Here is a 19716-nt window from a genome sequence, read left to right as displayed (position 1 = left end):
TCCGTGCCTCCGCATGCGCAGTAGGAGCCAGAAAACCGCCACACACAACGCCACAGGCTCCTTCTACTGCACATGCAGGGCCAAGGAACTAAGGATCACAAGAGGCAGGGATCATGGAGGTAGGAGTGCGTATGCACGCTTAGGGTTTTATTATTATTGATATTGCATCCCTGATTTACTGGAATATTTTTCACTGAAATGTATGTCTTGTATAAGGAGTTAGTTATTTTGGACCCTTTTTTCTATATTCTTTCATTGAGTTCACTGCCTCCCCCCCCCTTTTTTTTTTTTTTTTTACTGTTTTCTGCTGCTGGACAGGAGTCTCAGTTTTTCTTGCTGTTTGCAAAAATATTTTCAGCCCCCCCACGGCCCACAAGTTTTGAGCATTGGTGCAATGTTTCACACTGGAGCAACAAAAGAAAAAAAGGTCCAACCTATTCTGCAGAGAAAACGCCAACCAGGAACAAACAAAACAAAACGGCAGACTGTGTACAAGAAGTAGGCAAATTTTATTGTAACGCTTTACAGTTGTTGGCGATCCTCGGCGAATTTTACATACAGGCACTTAGTTGTTATCCTCCATTTTTTGTGGCATATTTGAGTCTCCCCCTTTTTTACCATAGACCCCTGACGAAGGTTTGTTCGAAACACAGACCGTGTCGGGTCCCTTGTTTGGTAAAAGGGTTTTATATATATTTTTAATCTTGTCACAATAAAATGTTTCACACTGGAGGCAGCAGAATGGGGTGGGCCAAGAGGATGCTAGCCTAACCAATTTTTTTGACCCACACTGCAAGTTACCCAATTCTAGGAGGGAGAATTGAGGCTAGCATGAGATTTCTGAGTAGAGAATGACACAGGGACACATTTTTCCCCCCTCCCCGCAAGTTCTTTTTCTGTCCCTGCCCGTTCCCTCCTTATCTGGATATGGTTCAATCAATGATCTGAAACAATGTTAAAAACATAGAATTTTGTTTCTGCAAATTGGCATGTAATGAAATAAGAGAACTCTTCAGCTACAGTGGCAAAATGAATGCTCAGAATTTAGAAAGTTGTTTGGTTAGGTTGAGAACTCTTCAGCACCCCCTTGTGGAAATCATAAATAGTAGCAGCAGCAGTAGTCAATTATTCCTTAGAGTTCTCCAAGGCCTTTGTAGATCAAGCAATGACAGTGCCAGCTGATGGGAACAGAAGCAGAACATTCTTTGAATGCAGTGCAGTAACTGCAGAAAGGAGAACTGGGACAGTCTACAGCAGGAGAATGATGACAACTGTCGCTGTTCTTTTCCAATTCGTTCTTTGAACATTGAAAAAACACGTTTGTGTAGCTTCACCTCGGCTGACTCAAGATCCCTAGTAGTCTTCCCTCCCAAACACACACACACACAAAAGCCCAGCTGGTCTAAAGAAACTCCCTTCCCCTCTCAACTTTCCTCCAAAAGTTGCAAGGCAGGAGGTGCGCCCGAGGTTTCCATTCAAAGAACAGTATTCTTCAGTCAAGAGCGTTGCCAGATCTGGTGACATCAGATACTTTTGAGTCATGCGCCAGTGTTTTCAAAGTATTGAGTCATGAGGATTCCCACGCAAGCACTTAAACTTAAACAGCACATGCACCGGCGTCTTTTAAAAAAAAATGAGTTTTCTTTGATTGAATGTGCACGCTGGCGTTATGTGGGTGAGACTCCACAAACAGTAAGTTTATGACTAGTGTCTATTGAAGTGTGGCCATTTTGTCTTTTCAATTTTGTTAACATAAGAACATAAGGATTGCCACTGCTGGGTCAGACCAGTGGTCCATCGTGCCCAGCAGTCTGCTCACGCGGCGGCCCTCGGGTCAAAGACCAGTGCTCTAAATGAGTACAGCCTCAGCTGCGTACGTTCCAGTTTAGCAGGAACTTGTCCAACTTTGTCTTGAATCCCTGGAGGGTGTTTTCCCCTATAACAGACTCCGGAAGGGCGTTCCACCCCTCTCTGGGTGAAGAAGAACTTCCTTATGTTTGTACGGAATCTATTCCCTTTCAACTTTAAAGAGTGTCCTCTCGTTCTCCCTACCTTGGAGAGGGTGAACAGTCTGTCTTTCTCTACTAAGTCTATTCCCTTCAGTATTTTGAATGTTTCGATCATGTCCCCCTTCAATCTCCTCTTTTCATTGAAGAATCCACCAGTAATTGTCACCTATTGTGCTGGTACCTAAACCAAATGGAAGCCTCTGGTTCTGTATCAACTTTTGTAAAGTGAATGGTGTTTCCCCACTGCAGGCCATTATAAAATGATCTGCTTGCTATTTTCTGCACTCTCCAAATGGAATGATGATTATTTTACTACTATATTGAATTACTCTTTGGATAAAACATGTTAAATAAAAAGCTTTGGCTGGGAAGAGGTGGTATGAATATGGAACAGGTTCTGAGAAGAGTTGATCAGAGGACAGCAGCTTTGCAAGACAAAGTTGGACGAGTTCATGCTAAACTGGTGAGGCTGGACTCATTTGGAGCACTGGTCTTGACCTTGGGGCCGCCACGTGAGTGGACTGCTGGGCAGGATGGACCACTGGTCTGACCCAGCAGCGGCAATTCTTATGTTCTTATTATACAAAAAGTTGGATTTCAGGAACAGTACCTATAAACCCCAAAGATTTTTTGGAATTGGAGGATACCTTGTATCCTTTGAGTGGGAGACCATAGGGTTCCATACTCTCTCCCTCATTGTTTAATATAATTATGCAATCTCCAAGTTCTATTCTGGATCAGGCAGGAATTCAACATTACATATATGTAGATATTACAGTGATATTATCAGTATCCTCATTTTAAGAACTACAATTTCCAATATAAAGGTCTATTTTAATATTATTGGAAACTGGACATCCATGCAACAACTTAAACTGGCTAAAAATAAAGCAAAGTTTCTGTAGCTAAGATCCAAGATATGTTCCCACAATTTCTATAGATGGGAATAATTTTCCTCTTGAGTACATTCACGAATACTAGGAGTAGAATTAGATAATAACTTGTCTGTGTCATCGTGTACAATATGAGAACTCTAAGGAAATGTTTTGAGATTAAATCCTTTCCAATTTTAGTGCAGTCCTTGATTTTGTCCATAATCGATTACTGCAACCTAGCATTGGTCACTGGCTCTAAATCTCTTATCAATTACAGCTGGTTCAAAATTCAGCAGTAAGATTAATATTTTGTTTACGGAAATTTGAGCATTTGCAACCCTATTGCAGTAGACTTCACTTGGTACCTTTGGAAACTAGAATAAAATTCAAGTTAGAAGTACACTTTATCAGATCTTAACAGGTAATGTTCCCGATTTATCTGACAAATCTAGTGTCCTTATTTTATAACCCTCTTTCTACATATCAAATGGGAAATTCTTTTCAATTGAAATTTCCTATGGTTAAGAATGTAAAGTTTATTAGACAATTTTCTTTGTTAATTCAATATCAACATGTTAGTTTTTTTTAACCAATTTCCTTTGGGACGACATATCTGTGGGCATTATCTTTGGTTCAGAAAACTTTTTTAAAATCTTTTCTATTTCCATCATGATTCATATAAATTGGGCTTAATTATGCTATGTAAGTTTTGTTTGAAATCTGTAATTCCCAGACAAACTGGCCTGGTTCTTTAATTTCTGTTACCCGTCTTTGAACTATTTACATAAACGCAGGATAGAAAAAAATTAAGATAAAGACTCTTAATTTCATTGTTCAATTTTCAGTATGTTGGATTCACATTAACTACTAATGATTACCGCGCAGTAAAAAGCAATTAGCAAAGAATTGATATAAATTACTTCTGCTTTTCAGTGGATCCAATCATATATGATTAAAAGAGACCATAAAAAAGGACATAATGACTTCTACAAAGGTTAAGCCGAATCTTTAAACTTGGGTCTTCAAAAATTCGAGCAGCCCCTGATGCCATTCATCTGGGTTGTCAAGGTAACAGGCATGCCCTGCCCCTTTCATCACCATCACTTTGTGATTGGCCAGGTTCTTCAAGTTGTTCAGAGAAAGCTCGCCAAGTTGCTCATCCTGGTCTCCATACACAATCAGTGTTGGCGTCTGGGGGTAGAAAAAAAGATTGCATACAGAAGAAATTAGATTCTTCACACCAATGTATTCAAAGTTAGCTTTGAACTGGCAAGTTCCTGGTTACTTTTCATCTCCCACAAAAGGTGAACTGTCACAGTGTCAATCAATAATACAAAGTTCCACCGTGGTTTAAGGTGTAATTTACTCTAGCACAGTCTGTACAATGTTATGTTTTTTCCTGTTCAATTTTATTTATATTTTAACTAAATACTAAAAATACTGCCTCCCCCCCCCCCCCGAACACACATTAAATGACCCTCCAACAACTGAGACCTAATTAGATACACGCATTTACAGCTGACAAAAAAACATCCATTGGAGCTCACTGGCTAATGTGTACGCTTCTCCCTTCGTATTCGCGGGTTCAGCAATCGCGGTTTTGATTATTTGCGGTTTTTAGCATGCTGGCTGCTTCCCCCAAATTACATCAGTTTGCATAGAGAAATCACGGATTCCAAGCGTTAACAAAGAAAATCTCTGATTCCCAGCACTTTCTTCACCATGTTTTTTTGTCTCTAATTCAGGAACAGGCCCAGTCTTCCACCATGTTATTTGCAGTTTCAACATATTCATGATAGTTTTTAATAGAAAACAGCGAATAACATATGAAAAAGTTATTTGCGGTTTTTCTGTGTTCACAGGTCTGTTAATCCAATACGGAGAGAGAAGTGTAAATGAAAAATGTTAATTTGAAAGGGTTTTTCGAACACTGAGGGATTCTTTTAGAGACATCAATACCCATATAACAGGAGACAGTTAGAGATATCATTATTTAAGAAAAATTAACAAATTATAAACAAACATTGAGCCCATTCAACTGGCATAGAATTAAAGGTGGTAATTTAAGTACACCCAATATTTTAGTTCATAGACAACGCTGCGAAAGACAAAGGTGCGCGCCGACAACTGAGCGCAAGACGGAGGCGCGCGCCGAAGAAAATTACAGTTTTGGGGGGCTCCGGGGGTTTTTGTTGGGGAACCCCTCCCGCTTTACTTAATAGACATCGCGCCGGCGTTATGGGGGGTTGTAACCCTCCACATTTTACTGTAAACTTAACTTTTTCCCTAAAAACAGGGAAAAAGTGAAGTTTTCAGTAAAATGTGGTGGGTTACAACCCCCAAATCCCCCACAACGCGGCATGATGTCTATTAAGCAAAGTGGGGAGGTTCCCTCCCACACACACACACCCCTGTCGGAGCCCTAAAAACAGTAATTTTGAGTGGCGCGCGCCTCCGCGCTGCGCTCAATTGTCTGGGCGCGCCTTTGTCCCGGCGCGCTTTTGACCTGACACCAATATTTTAGGCCAGCCTGATGGTCCAGATGAGTGAGTGTGAGATTGCCAGTTCAGTGGTGATGGGGACTATTGCCTCTTCACCTCTAGAGCGAGAAGCTAAATAAGAGCATGGTGGAAAGCTGAAGTCTTTGGGGTGAGGGGGTGACTATTTGTTAACAAATACAAGGGGGTGCTGAAAAGTTCTCAGCCCAACCAAGAAGAGAATGACATGGATATGGTTCAATCAATGATCTGAAACAATTTTGAAACATAGAATTTCCTTTTAGCAAATTGGCACTTAAAGAAGTAAGAACGCTCTTCAGCTACAGGAGCAAAGTGACGCTCAGAATTTAGAAAATGGTTGGTTGTGCTCTCTGTGAAAAAGAATTTCCTAACATTATTTATCCCAGGACAAGCAGGCAGCTATTCTCACATATGGGTGACGTCATCCATGGAGCCCCGATGCGGACAGCCTCGCAAGCATACTTGCTTGTAGGAAACTTTAGAAGTTTGAGTCAGCCGCACTGCGCATGCGCGAGTGCCTTCCCGCCCAGCACAGGGCGAGTCTTCTCAGTTCTCAGTTTTCCGTGGAGCCGAGAAGTCTGTACTTTGACAATCTGTGCTAAACTTCGTTTGCTTCGTGGCTTCTCTCACCGCGGTTTGTGTTCTTTTTAGTCGCTAATCACTGTGTTACTTAGTTTCTTTTCATTTAAAAAAAAATTAAGACTATTTTATTTTTCTTCATTGAATGACTGGCGGTGCAGGCCGCTCAGCCGCAGCCTGTGGACTTCAACTTCGCAGTGGCTATCTTCCCTCCTATGTCCCGGCCAGTAACGGGCTTCAAGAAGTGTAGCCAGTGCCAGTGTGCGATCTCTCTCACGGACTGACACTGCTGGTGCCTCAAGTGCCTCGGGCCTAACCATAGTCCTAAGTCATGCGAGCGCTGTGCTACTCTTCAACCTCGAGCCCTTAAACGTCATCAGGTTTTAGTGGAAAAACTCTTCAAGATGGACTCTTTAGTGACACCCTTAACCTCAACTGCTGCCTCGGTCCCACCTTTCAATGAGGGTCCTCCTGCTTCCACGACTCCGACCTCGAGCCTCATCAGAACGTCTTTGTTTGGATCGTCTTTAGCCTTGAGTACACCTGCTTTATCTTCCCCTGAGCTCCCCTCAGGTCACATACCTAAGCAGAAGGTTCCAGCAGTGGTCCTCAAGCTCTCCAAGACCTCCAAGTCGAAGCACATCTCCACTGCCACTTTAGATCCTTTAACCTCAGCAAGTGGTCCGGTTTCATATGCGGATCCACATTTACAGGCTTCTCTCCAGACCATGTTGGAGCAGCAATTTGTTCAATTACTGAGCAAATATGGTTCTGCCTCGACAATGCCTCCTGTAATCCAGCCTGGGCAATCAGCAGTCTCCCATGAGGTCAAGTCGCTGCTTGTGCCTGGAGCTGAAGCTTCACACTCTATGCAAGGAGCAGAGTCTTTGCGAGTGTCTGGTCTGGCATCTACACACTTGATGCAAGGAGTAGATTCTTTGCGAATGTCTCGACAGGAATCCTCACACTTCATACAAGGAGCAGAGTCTTTGGGAGTGCTTCAAGATTCCTCGATCCAAACCACTGAGTTTCTATCTACAACTTCTAGCCCTATTCATTCACCAACAACATTGCCTGTTTTCATACATAGTGTGAAGTCTCCTCGATCCTACTTGAGACCTGCTTCCAGGCATCACTCTCATCGTCGATTGAGGTCCTCATCAAGGTGCAGGTCTCCTTCCAAAGAGCAGCCTTCCTTGTCTAGACCTCATTCCATACCTTCCAGCTCTTCGAGGCCTTCAACTCCTCGATCGAGGTCGCCGCTTCCAGACCCAGAGGAGTCAGCTGCTTCCATTGCCTCCTCCAAGTCTCCATATTCTTTGGATTGCCACTTCTCCAGAGAGGCTTCGCCTTCGTTCTCCACTCGAGGCGTCTCGAGGTCATTGAGTCCCTCTTGAGGCAAGGCCCTGGCGGATCAACTCTCCTTCTCTTCCTTCCTTCGTCAGATGGCTGATGACCTGGAAATTCAATTAGATGCTGGTTCTAAATACTCTAAGGAGTATCTCGAGGTCATGCATCTGCCTCAACCTCCTGCAGAGTCACTTAAGCTTCCTCTTCATAAGCTTTTGTCTCAAACTTTCAAATGATGTCTGGAGACTCCTTATGCTATACCTGCTGTTCCAGGCAAGTTGGATTCAAGGTATAGGACTCTACATTTTAAAGGGTTTGAGAATTCAAAATTATCTCACCAATCCCTCCTTGTGGAGTCCTCTTTGAAAAGAACCCATCCTTCCAGGCTCTATGCTACAGTTCCTCCTGGAAGAGAGGGTAAGACCATGGACAAGTTTGGATGTTGTCTTTATCAAAATGCTAAGATGTCCTCCAAAGTCCTCAACTACAATTTTATCTTCATTACTTATCTCAAGTTTCTCATTGATAATTCTTCCAGGCTTTCTCCAGAACCTGGATCAACATAGGCATTTCGAGTTCCAAGAAGTCACCGCTACTCTGTCACAACTCAGATTGCATCTTCTCCAGTCATCTTATGATGCCTTTGAACTGTCTGCTAGGGCCACTGCTTTCTTTGTAGCCATGCGCCGCTTGGCCTGGCTTCGAACCATTGACATGGATCCTAATCTTCAGGACCGTCTGGATAACATTCCTTGTGAGGGCAATGACCTGTTTGATGAATCCATAGAGGCTGCCATTAAGAAATTGTTTGAACATGAAAAGTCTTTTGCTTCCATTGTCAGACCAAAGCCAGTTCCTGCAAAACCTCCACGCCCTACTCCAGTTTTCCAGAGGCATTATACTCCAAGGGCGGCTCCTTACACTCGAGCACCTACCAAGAAAAAGCAGCAGAAGCAACAGAAACATCAGCCTTCTGCTGCGCCTAAGGCTGCGCAGCCTTTTTGACTGTTTAAAACAGAGCATAACCTCCGTTCTGCCTCTGTCCTCCTCCTTTCCCATAGGTGGTCATCTCTATCATTTTTACCATCGATGGGAGATCATTACATCCGACCTCTGGGTGCTGTCAATCAGGGAAGAATACTCTCTTCATTTCACTCAGGTTCCTCCAGAGCTGCCTCCAAGAGAGTACCCTTCCAATCCATCCCAGACCGCCCTTCTTCTTCAGGAAGCTCAAGCTCTGCTTCGTCTCTGTGCCATCGAAGACATTCCTCTGGAGCAGCAGGGCAGGGGGGTTTTACTCCCATTACTTCCTAGTTCCAAAGAAGACAAGTGATCTGTGACCCATTCTGGATCTCAGGGCTCTCAACAAATTTTTAGTCAAAGAAAAATTTTGCATGTTGTCACTGGTGTCCCTTTACCCCCTTCAAGATCATAACGATTGGTTATGTTCTCTAGATCTCAAGGAGGCTTAAACTCACATCACCATTCATCCGACCTCCCATCAGTATCTCAGATTTCGGGTGGGGAATCTGCATTATCAATACAGAGTGCTACCCTTTGGCCTGGCTTCATCTCCCAGAGTGTTCACCAAGTGCCAGGTGGTAGTAGCTGCAGCTCTGTGGAACCATGGTCTTCAGGTGTTTCCCTATCTAGATGACTAGCTCATCAAAGATTCAACATCGCAAGGGGTTATTGTAGCGACCCAACGGACTATGTGGTTCCTACAAAGCTTGGGATTCAAAATCAATTTCCCCAAATTCCAACTTCAGCCCTCTCAGAATCTACAGTTAATTGGAGCTGCTCCATGGTCAAGACACCTAACACCCCCCTCCAATGAACCACAACCTCCCCCTTTCCCCTTCCACCTCCCTACCCAGCCTACCCACCTCAATCCTTCCCCCCCTGACCTACACACTCCCTTCTCTCTCTAACCTCAACTACTTCGTTGCTTCTAATATTGTTCAATTGTTTTGAACCACTTGTAATTTTTTTTTGATAAACAAATGTGAACTGCCTAGAACTCCTTGGGTATGGCGGTATACAAAAATAAAGTTATTATTATTATTACAGTTAATTGGAGCTGTTCTGGACACTATCCAACTCAGAGCATTCCTTTCTCAATAACATCTGGATGCTCTTCCTCAACTCTGTCATGTAGTGTCTTCCTGCTCTTTAATCTCAGCAAGACACATGATGGTTCTCTTAGGTCACATGGCCTCCACAGTGCACGTGACTCCCTTTGCCAGACTTCATCTCAGAATTCCTCAGTGGACCCTGATATCTCAGTGGATGCAGGCTTGAGAACCACTCTTAACACATTACAGTCATTCCTTCGTTGAGACAGTCTCTCTGCTGGTGGATGCTCTCTTCCAGTCTCCCAGAGGCTTGCTGTTTCAATTGCCCTGTCATCAAAAGGTCCTCATGACAGATTCCTTGACCTACGCTTGGGGGGCTCATCTCGATGGTCTCCGTACTCAAGGTCACTAGTCCAGCATGGATCGTCAGTGTCGCATCAATCTGTTGGAACTCAGAGCGATCTTCAGTGCTTATTCGGACGGACAACCAAGTTGCCAAGTACTATGTCAACAAACAGGGAAGGACGGGATCCCCCTCCCTTTATCAAGAAGCTCTGAAGGCTTGGGATTGGGCAATCCTCCAACGCCTTCCAGAAAGCTGTCTACATCCAAGGGGCAAAAAACTGTTTGGCGGACAAATTGAGTAGTCTTCTGCAACCTCACGAATGGACACTCATTTCCTCGCCTCTTCATCACATTTTTTCACAGTGGGGAACTCCTCAGATAGATCTCTTTGCATCTCCCCACAACCACAAACTGCCTCAGTTCTGCTCCAGGATATATTATCATCGTCTCGAGGCATATGCTTTTCTACTGGAATGGATGAATCGCTTCCTGTATGCATTCCCTCCATTCCCTCTCATTCTCAAGACTCTTGTCAAATTGAAGAATGATCATGCCACCATGATTCTGATAGCTCCTCAGTGGCCGAGACAACCTTGGTACTCCCTTCTTCTTCAACTCAGCAGCAGGGAGCCATACCTTCTACCAGTTTTTCCATCTCTGCTTACACAGAGTCAAGGGTCTGTACTTCATCCCACCTTGCAGTCTCTGCACCTGACAGCTTGGTACCTCTCAATATAACTTCTCTTCAGTTTTCTCAACCTGTAAGACATTTTAGAGGTTTCTAGAAAGCCTACCACTAGACAATGCTACCATCAAAAATGGACTAGATTTTCTACGTGGTGCATCTCTCATGATAAGGAGCCTCAAGATTCCTCCTTATCTTCTCTTCTGGATTATCTTTTGCACTTATTCACCTCTGGCCTCAAGTCTACATAGATCCGAGTCCATTTCACTTCAATTGCTGCTTTCCATCAGCCTGTTGAAGGGAAACCCCTCTCTTCTCATCCGGTGGTTTCCAAATTCATGAAAGGACTTTTCAATGTCAAACCACCTCCAGTGGTTTGGGACCTCAATGTTGTTCTTGCTCAGTTAATGCAGCCTCCATTTGAACCAATGTTTACGGCTCATCTGAAATATCTCACTTGGAAATTAGTGTTTCTCATTGCCTCACATCTGCTTGAAGAGTCAGTGAGCTGCAAGCTTTAGTTGCTGATTCACATTTTACTGTGTTCCATCATGACAAGGTGGTCCTTCATACTCATCCTAAATTCTTGCCTAAAGTGGTTTCAGAATTTCATGTCAATTGTTCGTCCAGTGTTCTTTCCAAAGCTTCATTCTCATCCTGGAGAATGAAGCTTTTCATACTTTGGACTGTAAACTTGCTTTGGCCTTCTACTTGGAACACACCAAACCACACAGAACTGCTCCTCAACTTTTTGTCTCCTTTGATCCAAACAAATTGGGACATCAATCTCTAACTGGATGGCTGCTTGTATCTCTTTCTGCTATGCCCAGGCTGGACTACATCTACAGAGTCGCTTCACAGCCCATAAAGTCAATAGCTTTCCTCAGATCCACTCCTATTGAGGAAATTTGTAAAGCTGCCACCTGGTCCTCGGTTCATACTTTCACTTCTCATTATTGTCTGGATGTTTTCTCCAGACAGGATGGCCATTTTGGCCAGAAAGTATTACAAAATTTATTCTCCTAAGTTGCCAATACTCCCACCATCCCATTCAGGTTAGCTTGGAGGTCACCCATATGTGAGAATAGGCTGCCTGCTTGTCCTGGGATAAAGCACAGTTACTTACCATGACAGTTGTTATCCAGGGACAGCAGGTAGCTAGTCTCGCAACCCACCCACCTCCCCTGGTTGGCTTCTCTGCTAGCTATCTGAACTGAGGAGACTCACCCTGTGCTGGGCGGGAAGGCACTCACGCATACACGGTGCGGCTGACTCGAAACTTCTAAAGTTTTCTACAAGTAAGTATGCTTGCGAGGCTTCCGCATTGGGGCTCCATGGATGATGTCACCCATATGTGAGAATAGCTGCCTGCTGTCTCTGGATAGCAACTGTTACGGTAAGTAACTGTGCTTCCTAAGTCTTCCTCCCTGCAACCTCAAGTTATGCCCTCTAGTTTTACCATTTTCCCTTCTCTGGAAAAGATTTGGTTTGTTCTAGATTAATACCTTTCAAGAATTTAAAGGTCTGTATCATATCTCCCCTGTCCTTCCTCTCCTCTAGAGCAGTGTTCTTCAACCTTTTTACACCTATGGACCAGCTGAAATAAAAGAATTATTTCAGGGACTGGCAAACTACTAAGACTGAAATAAAACCCTGCAGCTCGTATACAGGGTGTGGGGAAAGAGAGAGGTCCATGGTACATCTCTCCCACTCCCTCTACTGCCATATCCAACATTTCTCCCTCTCATCCTTCTGTTCCCCATGTATCTCTACCTCATTCCTATCTCTCTGCCCAACAATTTTCCTTTTTCTTCCTTTCCCCATGTGCACCATCTTTCCCTCTCATTTACACACTCATCCCCAACAATTCTCCTTTTCTATCCCTTCCAAGTTCATGCTTCCTCTCTTCCTTCTGTGTCCCGAGTTTGTGTGTCCCGAGTTTGTGTCCCCCTCCCTGTCTTTCAACCTTTGTCCCAAATTCATGCCCCTCCCATGTCCCAAAACGTTCCTCCTCCTCCCCCCTTTTCTCCCTTCATCCCACATTATCCCTTCTCTCCCTTACTTGTTCAGGGCCGTCCAGCTGGGCATGCCCTCCTCTGCCGAAGCCAGATCTGTGTCCCTTGCAAGTGCATGTCCTTCTTCCTTCCGGCTTGGCTGCTCCTTATCTTCAGCATCAGCTGCACTTATTTGCCAGGACAGCGGGTAGTCACATGCAGCATGCAAGGGCCACTTCCACTGCCCAGCAAACAAGTGCAGCTGACGCTGAAGATAAGGAGCAGCCAAGCTGGAAGGAAGATGGATATGCGCTTGCAGGTGACACTAATTCTTCATGGACCGGCCGGACATTTTTGCGGACCAGCACCGGTCTATGGACCGGCAGTTGAACACTGCTCTAGAGTATACATATTTAGGTCTTCCAGTCTCTTCTCGTACTTGCCTAGGGTCACAGCATCGCACTCGCAACCTCAGAGTGCTGAGGCAGTAGCTCTACTACTCGGTCACTCCTCGCGCCTAACTCCAGTTTAGATGCCTACATGTAAAACATGCCCAAGATCCACCCACAGTTTGCCCCTAACCACCCCTACTTTCTGGTGAGCACCTTGGACTAGATGCCTACCTGAAATTCATAGGTACCTACCACCCAATTAATTTTTTTAAATAATTAAGTTAGGTGCCAAGATCAGCTAGGCACGCCGAGCAAGGCACCTCACTTCAGGTGCCATTTATAGAATCTAGGCCTAGATGCCGAGAATGCTCCTTTGTGGGAGGTGGGGAGGATGGAAATAATGAAGGAATTAAAAAAAGATGTAGAATATACATGAAGGATTCCTAAATGGGAAGAGGATGGAAAAAAACTGAAGAGTATTTATACTCAAAGCAGAGAATAAATAACTCAGAACAAGAAAAGAAAAAAAAATATAGACGGGTGTAACTTTCTAGGAAGATTGGGTGGGACCATGCTGGTTATTATCTGCCGTCATTTACTGTGATGAAAGTCAATCAACTTAAGCAAGCATGGGTAAAAAAAAAGACAGGTTTTTTTTTTTAGGTCTTACTAAAGATCACTGAAGAACCAGCCCTTATACAGCATAATGTAATTCCACCCCCCCCCTCCCCAAGTAATGAAAGAGGACATCATTTATACTCCATACTTTTATGTTGGCATATTGGGCTGCAGTGAATTTTTCGGTGCAGATGGGTGCCACAGGCACATATGCTTTCACCAGGTCCTTGTGCTCGAGGAGGAATGGAAGTGAATATGAGCCACTGAGTGAAGGACTGATCACCACAGACGGTTTCAATGCCAGAGCCACGAAGACAGTCTTCAGGAAGTTAGCTGGAGCCAACTGTCCATAAGGGACCGGGGGTGTCGCGTTCTGAGATTTTCCCAATCCTGGAAAATAGCAAACAAACACAATCAGTTGTCAGGATAGCCCCAGACCTGATTCATCTCCTAGCATATGCTTATAAATGAACTTTTACAAATTAAGACCTTTAGGTGGTTGGCTGGCACGCACCACTGCACCAGTCAGATCATTTGGCTTGCTCTTATAGCTTGGCTTGGACCAGACCACTTGAGATGTCAGGGGTTCAACAGAGCTGGGCCACACCAATCCTCAGACACCCGGGTGCTCCAGAAAGCAATGGTAAGGGCTCAGTAGGGTGATTGGCTCATCTGAGTTACCACTAAGCCTCTCAGTCAGTACCAGTGCAGTGTCCTGATAAGATGCTATAGCGGTCTCTTTCAGCTAATACGAGGGATCTTCAATACGTTTTTTGCACTATTTTTCTAAACATTATTTATTAAATATCTGAAAAGCAAATTACATCACTCCATGCCTAACTAGTCACATGACATTCTACAACAGTGTGTCACAAACTTTGCGAAGTCGTAGCACACTAAACATGGTGTTCGTGGATCGAGAGCATCCGGAAGTGCGCAGATGTCGGCGTGATGTCATCACGCTGACATCTGTGCTTGCGTGAAGGCCCTCCAGTCGGGCCCTGAGCTGCCAGTTGGGGGTGCTGGAAGGGAAGAGGCATAAAGAGAAGGAGAGGTGCTGGCGCCATGCCTCTTGCCATGAGAAGCACGTCCTGTAGGCAGTCAGCTGACGCTTCTCCTCCTCCCCAGCGTCTCGCAGCACACTAGTTTGCGATACCCTGTTCTACAACATTCTTTGACCAATTTATTTGTCTTCTCACTTTGAATTATACAGACCATCAAGGATCACAAGAAGATCCAACTTATTTACTTATCCTAAACCAAATGGAGTCAGATAAAGACCTTTTTTAAAAGGACTTTAGCATTTCAGGCAGGCAAAATACAATGTTGGCTCAGTGAATGCATCCATCAAGCCATGTCGTAAACTAGTAAAATCTGCTTTATCACTTAACTAGATTGTTTTAAGATTGTAATTTTTTAAATCTTTTACTCTGTTTTTACCTTATGTATATGTTTCGCTGACTGTTCAGTTTCTTTGATGTAAACCGCCTAGAACTCTTGGGTAATAGCGGTCTAAAAGAATACATTTATTATTATTATTACTTCTCTCGCCCCCAACCATTTTCCGCAAAAATAGAAAAGTGTTGAAACTTTTTGAAGAACCCTCATATTTTATTTATTCATATCTACAATCTTATATACCTCAAATCTTGAAAATAAAACATTTACGGTGATTCAAAAACCTAAAAATACATTTTAAAACAATAGGGTTGATATTCAAAAGGATTTAACGGTTTATATGGGGCTATCTGCTGCTATTCACTGCTCAATATCCACTGTAGAGAGTATGAGGAAATGCTTTAATAGAAGGGAGCAGATATGTCTGGTAATGCTCGATGTGTCTGCTGCTTTTGATACAGTGGATATTGATGTATTGCAGTACTACAGAAGCTGCAAGGTGGGGCTTTACAAGGAGCGGTGCTGAATTTCTTTAAATCATATTTGAGCGTGCAAATCTTTCTGGTGAAAGTGTTGTTATTTCTCAGACCAGGTCAGTTTTAAACGGCATTCCACAGGGTTCTGCCTTGTCTGCTCAGTTATTTAAAAGTTGATCTTGCTGACTTGGGTCAAATATATAGGAATTTGGGAGCGGGTATTAAGATTTATGCAGATGATGTTCAATGGTACTTTCCGGTGAAAGGCAGTTGGAATGATTGGCAACAATATTGAGTTTATAAAAATTGGGATGGGAAATCAATTTGCTCTTTTTAGATGAGGGATGACAAGGTATATTTTTTTAAGCAGCTCATAATTTGAATTGCTGTATTTTATATCATCTGTAATCTGTGGAGATCTTTGATCCAAAGTCCCATGTATAAAAAGTTACAATAGTCGCATTGACTTATCAAAAGCATGCATCAATATATTTAGTGCTGAAGAAAACGGTAAACATTGGATGGACCTAATCATTAAACAAAGTTGATAGATGGAACATTGTATCATTTGATATATTCGGTGTTGTAATGTGAGCTCATTGTCTAGAACAGGGGTGGGCAACTCCGGTCCTCGAGGGCCGGAATCCAGTCAGGTTTTCAGGATTTCCCCAATAAATATACATTGAAAGCAGTGCATGCACATAGATATCATGCATATTCATTAGGGAAATCCTGAAAACCCGACTGGAATATGGCTCTCGAGGACCGGAGTTCCATACCCCTGGTCTAGAATGACTCCTAGTGAATATGGGGTTTGTACCTGTACCATAGGGATATCATCAAGGAGGATAGAGAAAGAGGGGAAAATGTGTTGTTCAGTAAAAAACAGAGAGCCTTAGATTTGTACCTGGTAGATCAATGGCCACAGCCTGATAGCCCGCTTCAGCTAGATTGGCTAATGTATTCAGCTTCAGCCAGTTCTCAGAAGAAAAGCGAATCCCGTGCAACAGCAGGACACAAAGTTTGGGCGACTGATGTGCCGGTTTTGCCTGACGGTAAAACAAGGACTGTCCATCCACCTCAAAGGTGCCTTCTGCCATCTGGACTTCTGCCATGGTGGGTAAATATTATGCCAATTCTGAGAGAGTAAAATAATACACAAAAGGAGATGTAAAAAGAAGTATCCAGGATGTTGTGCTTCTCTGCCCAGTGGGAACGGATTTTGGGATCAACCTTGAGAGGACACCTGAACTGGCTACCATCTATCTTCTGTATTAGATTCTTAGAAAAATGCAAAGAGCAAGAGGAAAAGTGCCAGAAGTAATTCAAGCAAAGAAACAGGATACTAGCAGGGCATTTTCAAGACACGAAGCTGCCCAAAAATGACAAATCATCATTTGGATGTTTTTCTCGACCCCCAAACGTCCAAGTGCCGGCTTTCTGAATGTCTTCTAGGCTTCTTAGCTGCTGTGCATCCGAAGCTCAAGGGGGCATGTTGGAGGCTTGCTATGGGTGGGTGTTGGTCGTACTTAGAACATGGACGTCTTGTAGTGATGATTGAACATTGCCCAAGATGTCCAGGACAGAACTTAGACATCCGAAACAAGACCTATTTTAAAAGCATCTAAGTGCCAAAAAGGTACCCAAACTGACCAGATGACCACTGAAGGGATTAAGTAATGAACCCCCAACACTCCACCAGTGGTTGCTGACCCCTCCCATCTCACAAAGATCTAAATGAAACAGTACAAAGAAGTACCTGTCTCTAGAATAGCAGCACCTGGGATGAGAAAGCCAAATAGAGTAGCACACTGAACTAAACTAAACTAAACCTTAAGTTTATATACCGCATCCTTTCCACGGAAGTAGAGCTCGGCACGCTTTACAAGAACTTAAAATATAAGAAGAGAAAGGAAAAGGTTTACATGAGCTTATATATAGAATGGAAGAGTAAGGGGGAAAATAGAATTACATGTTAGAGAAGAGCCAAGTTTTCAATTGCTTGCGGAATAGTTGGCGAGAGCCCAGGTTCCGCAATGGGATAGTAAGGTTGTTCCAGAGACCTGTGATTTTGAAGAGAAGAGATTTTCCCAGTTTACCTGCATAGAGAATACCGCATAGAGACGGGAAGGATAGTTTATATCTTTGGGCGGGTCTGGTGGAGTCAGGATTCGAGTTAAAGGATAGTGGGATTAGGGGAGGAAGGATTCTGTGAATGATCTTAAAAGCCAGGCAGGAGCATTTGAAATGGATTCTGGAAATCACTGGGAGCCAGTGAAGATTGGACAGGAGTGGGGAGACATGGTCAGATTTGCGTTTTGCAAAGAGCAACTTGGCTGCAGTATTCTGGATAAGCTGGAGTCTTTGAAGACTTTTTTTTGTTAGGCATAAGTAAATGGTATTGCAGTAGTCAAGTTTGGAGAGGTTGATGGATTGGGACGAGGACGGTGAAATGTTTTTGGTGAAATTAGGATCTTACTTTCCTCAGCATGTGGAGGCTGAAAAAGCATGATTTTGCCAAGGAGCTGAGGTGGTCGTTGAGGGAGAGAGAAGAATCAATAGCGATGCCAAGGACAGGTGTCTTAAGTAGCCTGGTGGGTGGGCTAGTGAACCAAAGACAGAAGGACCCAAGCCCATTACATTTATGGTGGAAAGTTTGAGGCCACCAAAACCCTGCTATACTGCCAAATTGATGCCACCTGCAGCTATAAGGGCTATTGGAGTGGTAGACAGCTAGGTAGGTATATTAAATTTTGGGGGAGATTTGGAGGTCCTGGACCTGATGGGTTGCTGCGTGAGCGGACTGCTGGGCATGATGGATCTCTGGTCTGACCCAGCAGAGGCACTGCTTATGTTCTTATTATAAGAGAGTTATGGTGAGATGTATATCTAGCCCCTTTATGCGTAGGTCACAGCAGTGCCCTCTAATGTCCCCCACTGCCCTGTTGGCATGTCTATCTGGCCAGCCCATTACAGAGCTGGCCCCTCCAATGTCCAAACGGTCTAGATTTAGATGTTTTAAACTTGGACGTTTTTGTGGTCGAAAATAGTGAAAAAAGCTAGGAATTCTAAGGCACATGCAAGGTGCTACTGCATCTCTGGAGAATACATTCAAGCTACATGCATATTTAGTGTCAATGCTTGCTAGGTGGGTGACCGATAAAAGTCAGCTCATGCCAGCTAGACACCCACACCAATAAAGGGCATGCAAACCAGAGAATGTCACACCACCAATAAGAAGCTTGCAAACCAGCCAATTTATATAATGCATATGCATTGTGTTTGTGGATAAACTGAAAACCACACTATGATCTCAGCAGTGGAAGGTGAAATACACTTTGCCTACGGGCACAGGTTGCAAACGGCTATCCTTCTTCTAACCACTAACCTCTTCCTCCAGTTTAAGCCTGTGCTGCTGGGTCCAAAGTGCAATCCCAATCTGCTGATGCTGCTAGCTGTGCCCCAGACCTTTCCCCTACAGCAGGCCTGCACAACTTTGGCCCTCGCCAGGCCAGGTTTTCCCAAATGAATATGCATACAATGGAAGCGGTGCAGGCAAATAGATCTCATGCAAATTCACTGGGGAAATGCAGAAAACTCGACTGGATTCGGCCCTCAAGGACTGGAGTTGTGCAGGCATGCCCTAAAGCCACTTCAGGAGCGGTGAACTGGAGAAGGAGATAGCCTGCAGAAAGGCCATGAATGGAGGTACCCAGGTAGAAGGGCTACAAGAAAAGCCTCAACGTAGTTTTGCAATAGTTAGAGGAAAGGAGCAAATGACAGTTCACATACGGCGGGGGCCCAAAATTGAGGGTACGATCCCTTCCTTGGCCAAAATAAAAACATTTGCTCAATAGGTGGGGGGGGAGGGGGAGTAGAGTGTGGTGCACAGGTCAAAGCCAAAACTTCAGCAGCGTCAGCACCATGCAGTTGTGGGTTCAAACCCCTACGACTCCCCATGACCCCAGACAAGTCACCCAATCCCATTTCCCCAGGTACACCAGATAGATTGTGAGCCCACCAGCACAGAAAATGATTGAATACCTGAATAATTTCATGTAAAAAGTTCTGAGCTCCCCTGAATAAATAACATTGAGGGTGCTGGCATCTATGTGAGTTGCAGCAACAGAGTAAGAGTCCTCAGATCCCCCACCTCTTTAATTCAGGAAAAGACAAGCAGAGATCAAACAAGTAGGGAGGAGGCATATGCAGAGCAAAGGAGTCCTAATCCACCAAACGTCCCCGCTTAGCATGGGTTGCTGTACAGGAATTTCCTGCAGATTAGATCAGATAGGAAATCGGGGCTCCTGATCTCTAGAAACAAACCTGTTATCCCACGAACAGTCCGAAGGCTTCTTCCAAAGTCCAAAGAGGAGGAGCAAACCGAGGGGAGAGAAAACT

The 19716-nt window shown here is 44.0% G+C and overlaps 1 protein-coding gene across 2 annotated transcripts; it reads right to left on the bottom strand.

Annotated features, from left to right (window-relative positions):
- Nucleotides 1–2085: 2085 nt before the first annotated feature.
- ABHD14B (abhydrolase domain containing 14B) lies at nucleotides 2086–19716 on the bottom strand. 2 transcript variants are annotated; one of them, XM_033926750.1, is made up of 4 exons: nucleotides 19642–19716; nucleotides 16223–16453; nucleotides 13590–13831; nucleotides 2086–4075 (listed from the first exon to the last, which is right to left on the bottom strand). In XM_033926750.1, exons 2-4 carry the CDS (start codon nucleotides 16428–16430, stop codon nucleotides 3893–3895), a joined length of 633 nt encoding a protein of 210 aa, XP_033782641.1. In that variant the 5' UTR covers nucleotides 16431–16453; nucleotides 19642–19716; the 3' UTR covers nucleotides 2086–3892. The 2 variants fall into 2 exon arrangements, with proteins under 2 accessions (XP_033782641.1, XP_033782642.1); XM_033926751.1 differs by lacking the exon at nucleotides 19642–19716 and adding an exon at nucleotides 19360–19569.

This window comes from Geotrypetes seraphini, chromosome 17, assembly GCF_902459505.1.
Source record: "Geotrypetes seraphini chromosome 17, aGeoSer1.1, whole genome shotgun sequence".
Lineage (NCBI taxonomy): Eukaryota > Metazoa > Chordata > Amphibia > Gymnophiona > Dermophiidae > Geotrypetes > Geotrypetes seraphini.
The sequence above is the reverse complement of the archived record's forward strand: the minus strand, read 5'-3'. Positions and strand labels throughout refer to the sequence as shown.

Excerpts from the sequence above, each read along its gene's own strand:
- ABHD14B (XM_033926750.1), bottom strand. The coding sequence starts at position 16,430 with ATGGCAGAAGTCCAGATGGCAGAAGGCACCTTTGAGGTGGATGGACAG. Across the intron at positions 13,832-16,222 it reads TGTGGCCATTGATCTACCAG|GATTGGGAAAATCTCAGAAC; the intron begins GTACAAATCTAA and ends GCTATTTTCCAG. Across the intron at positions 4,076-13,589 it reads CCCAATATGCCAACATAAAA|ACGCCAACACTGATTGTGTA; the intron begins GTATGGAGTATA and ends TTCTACCCCCAG.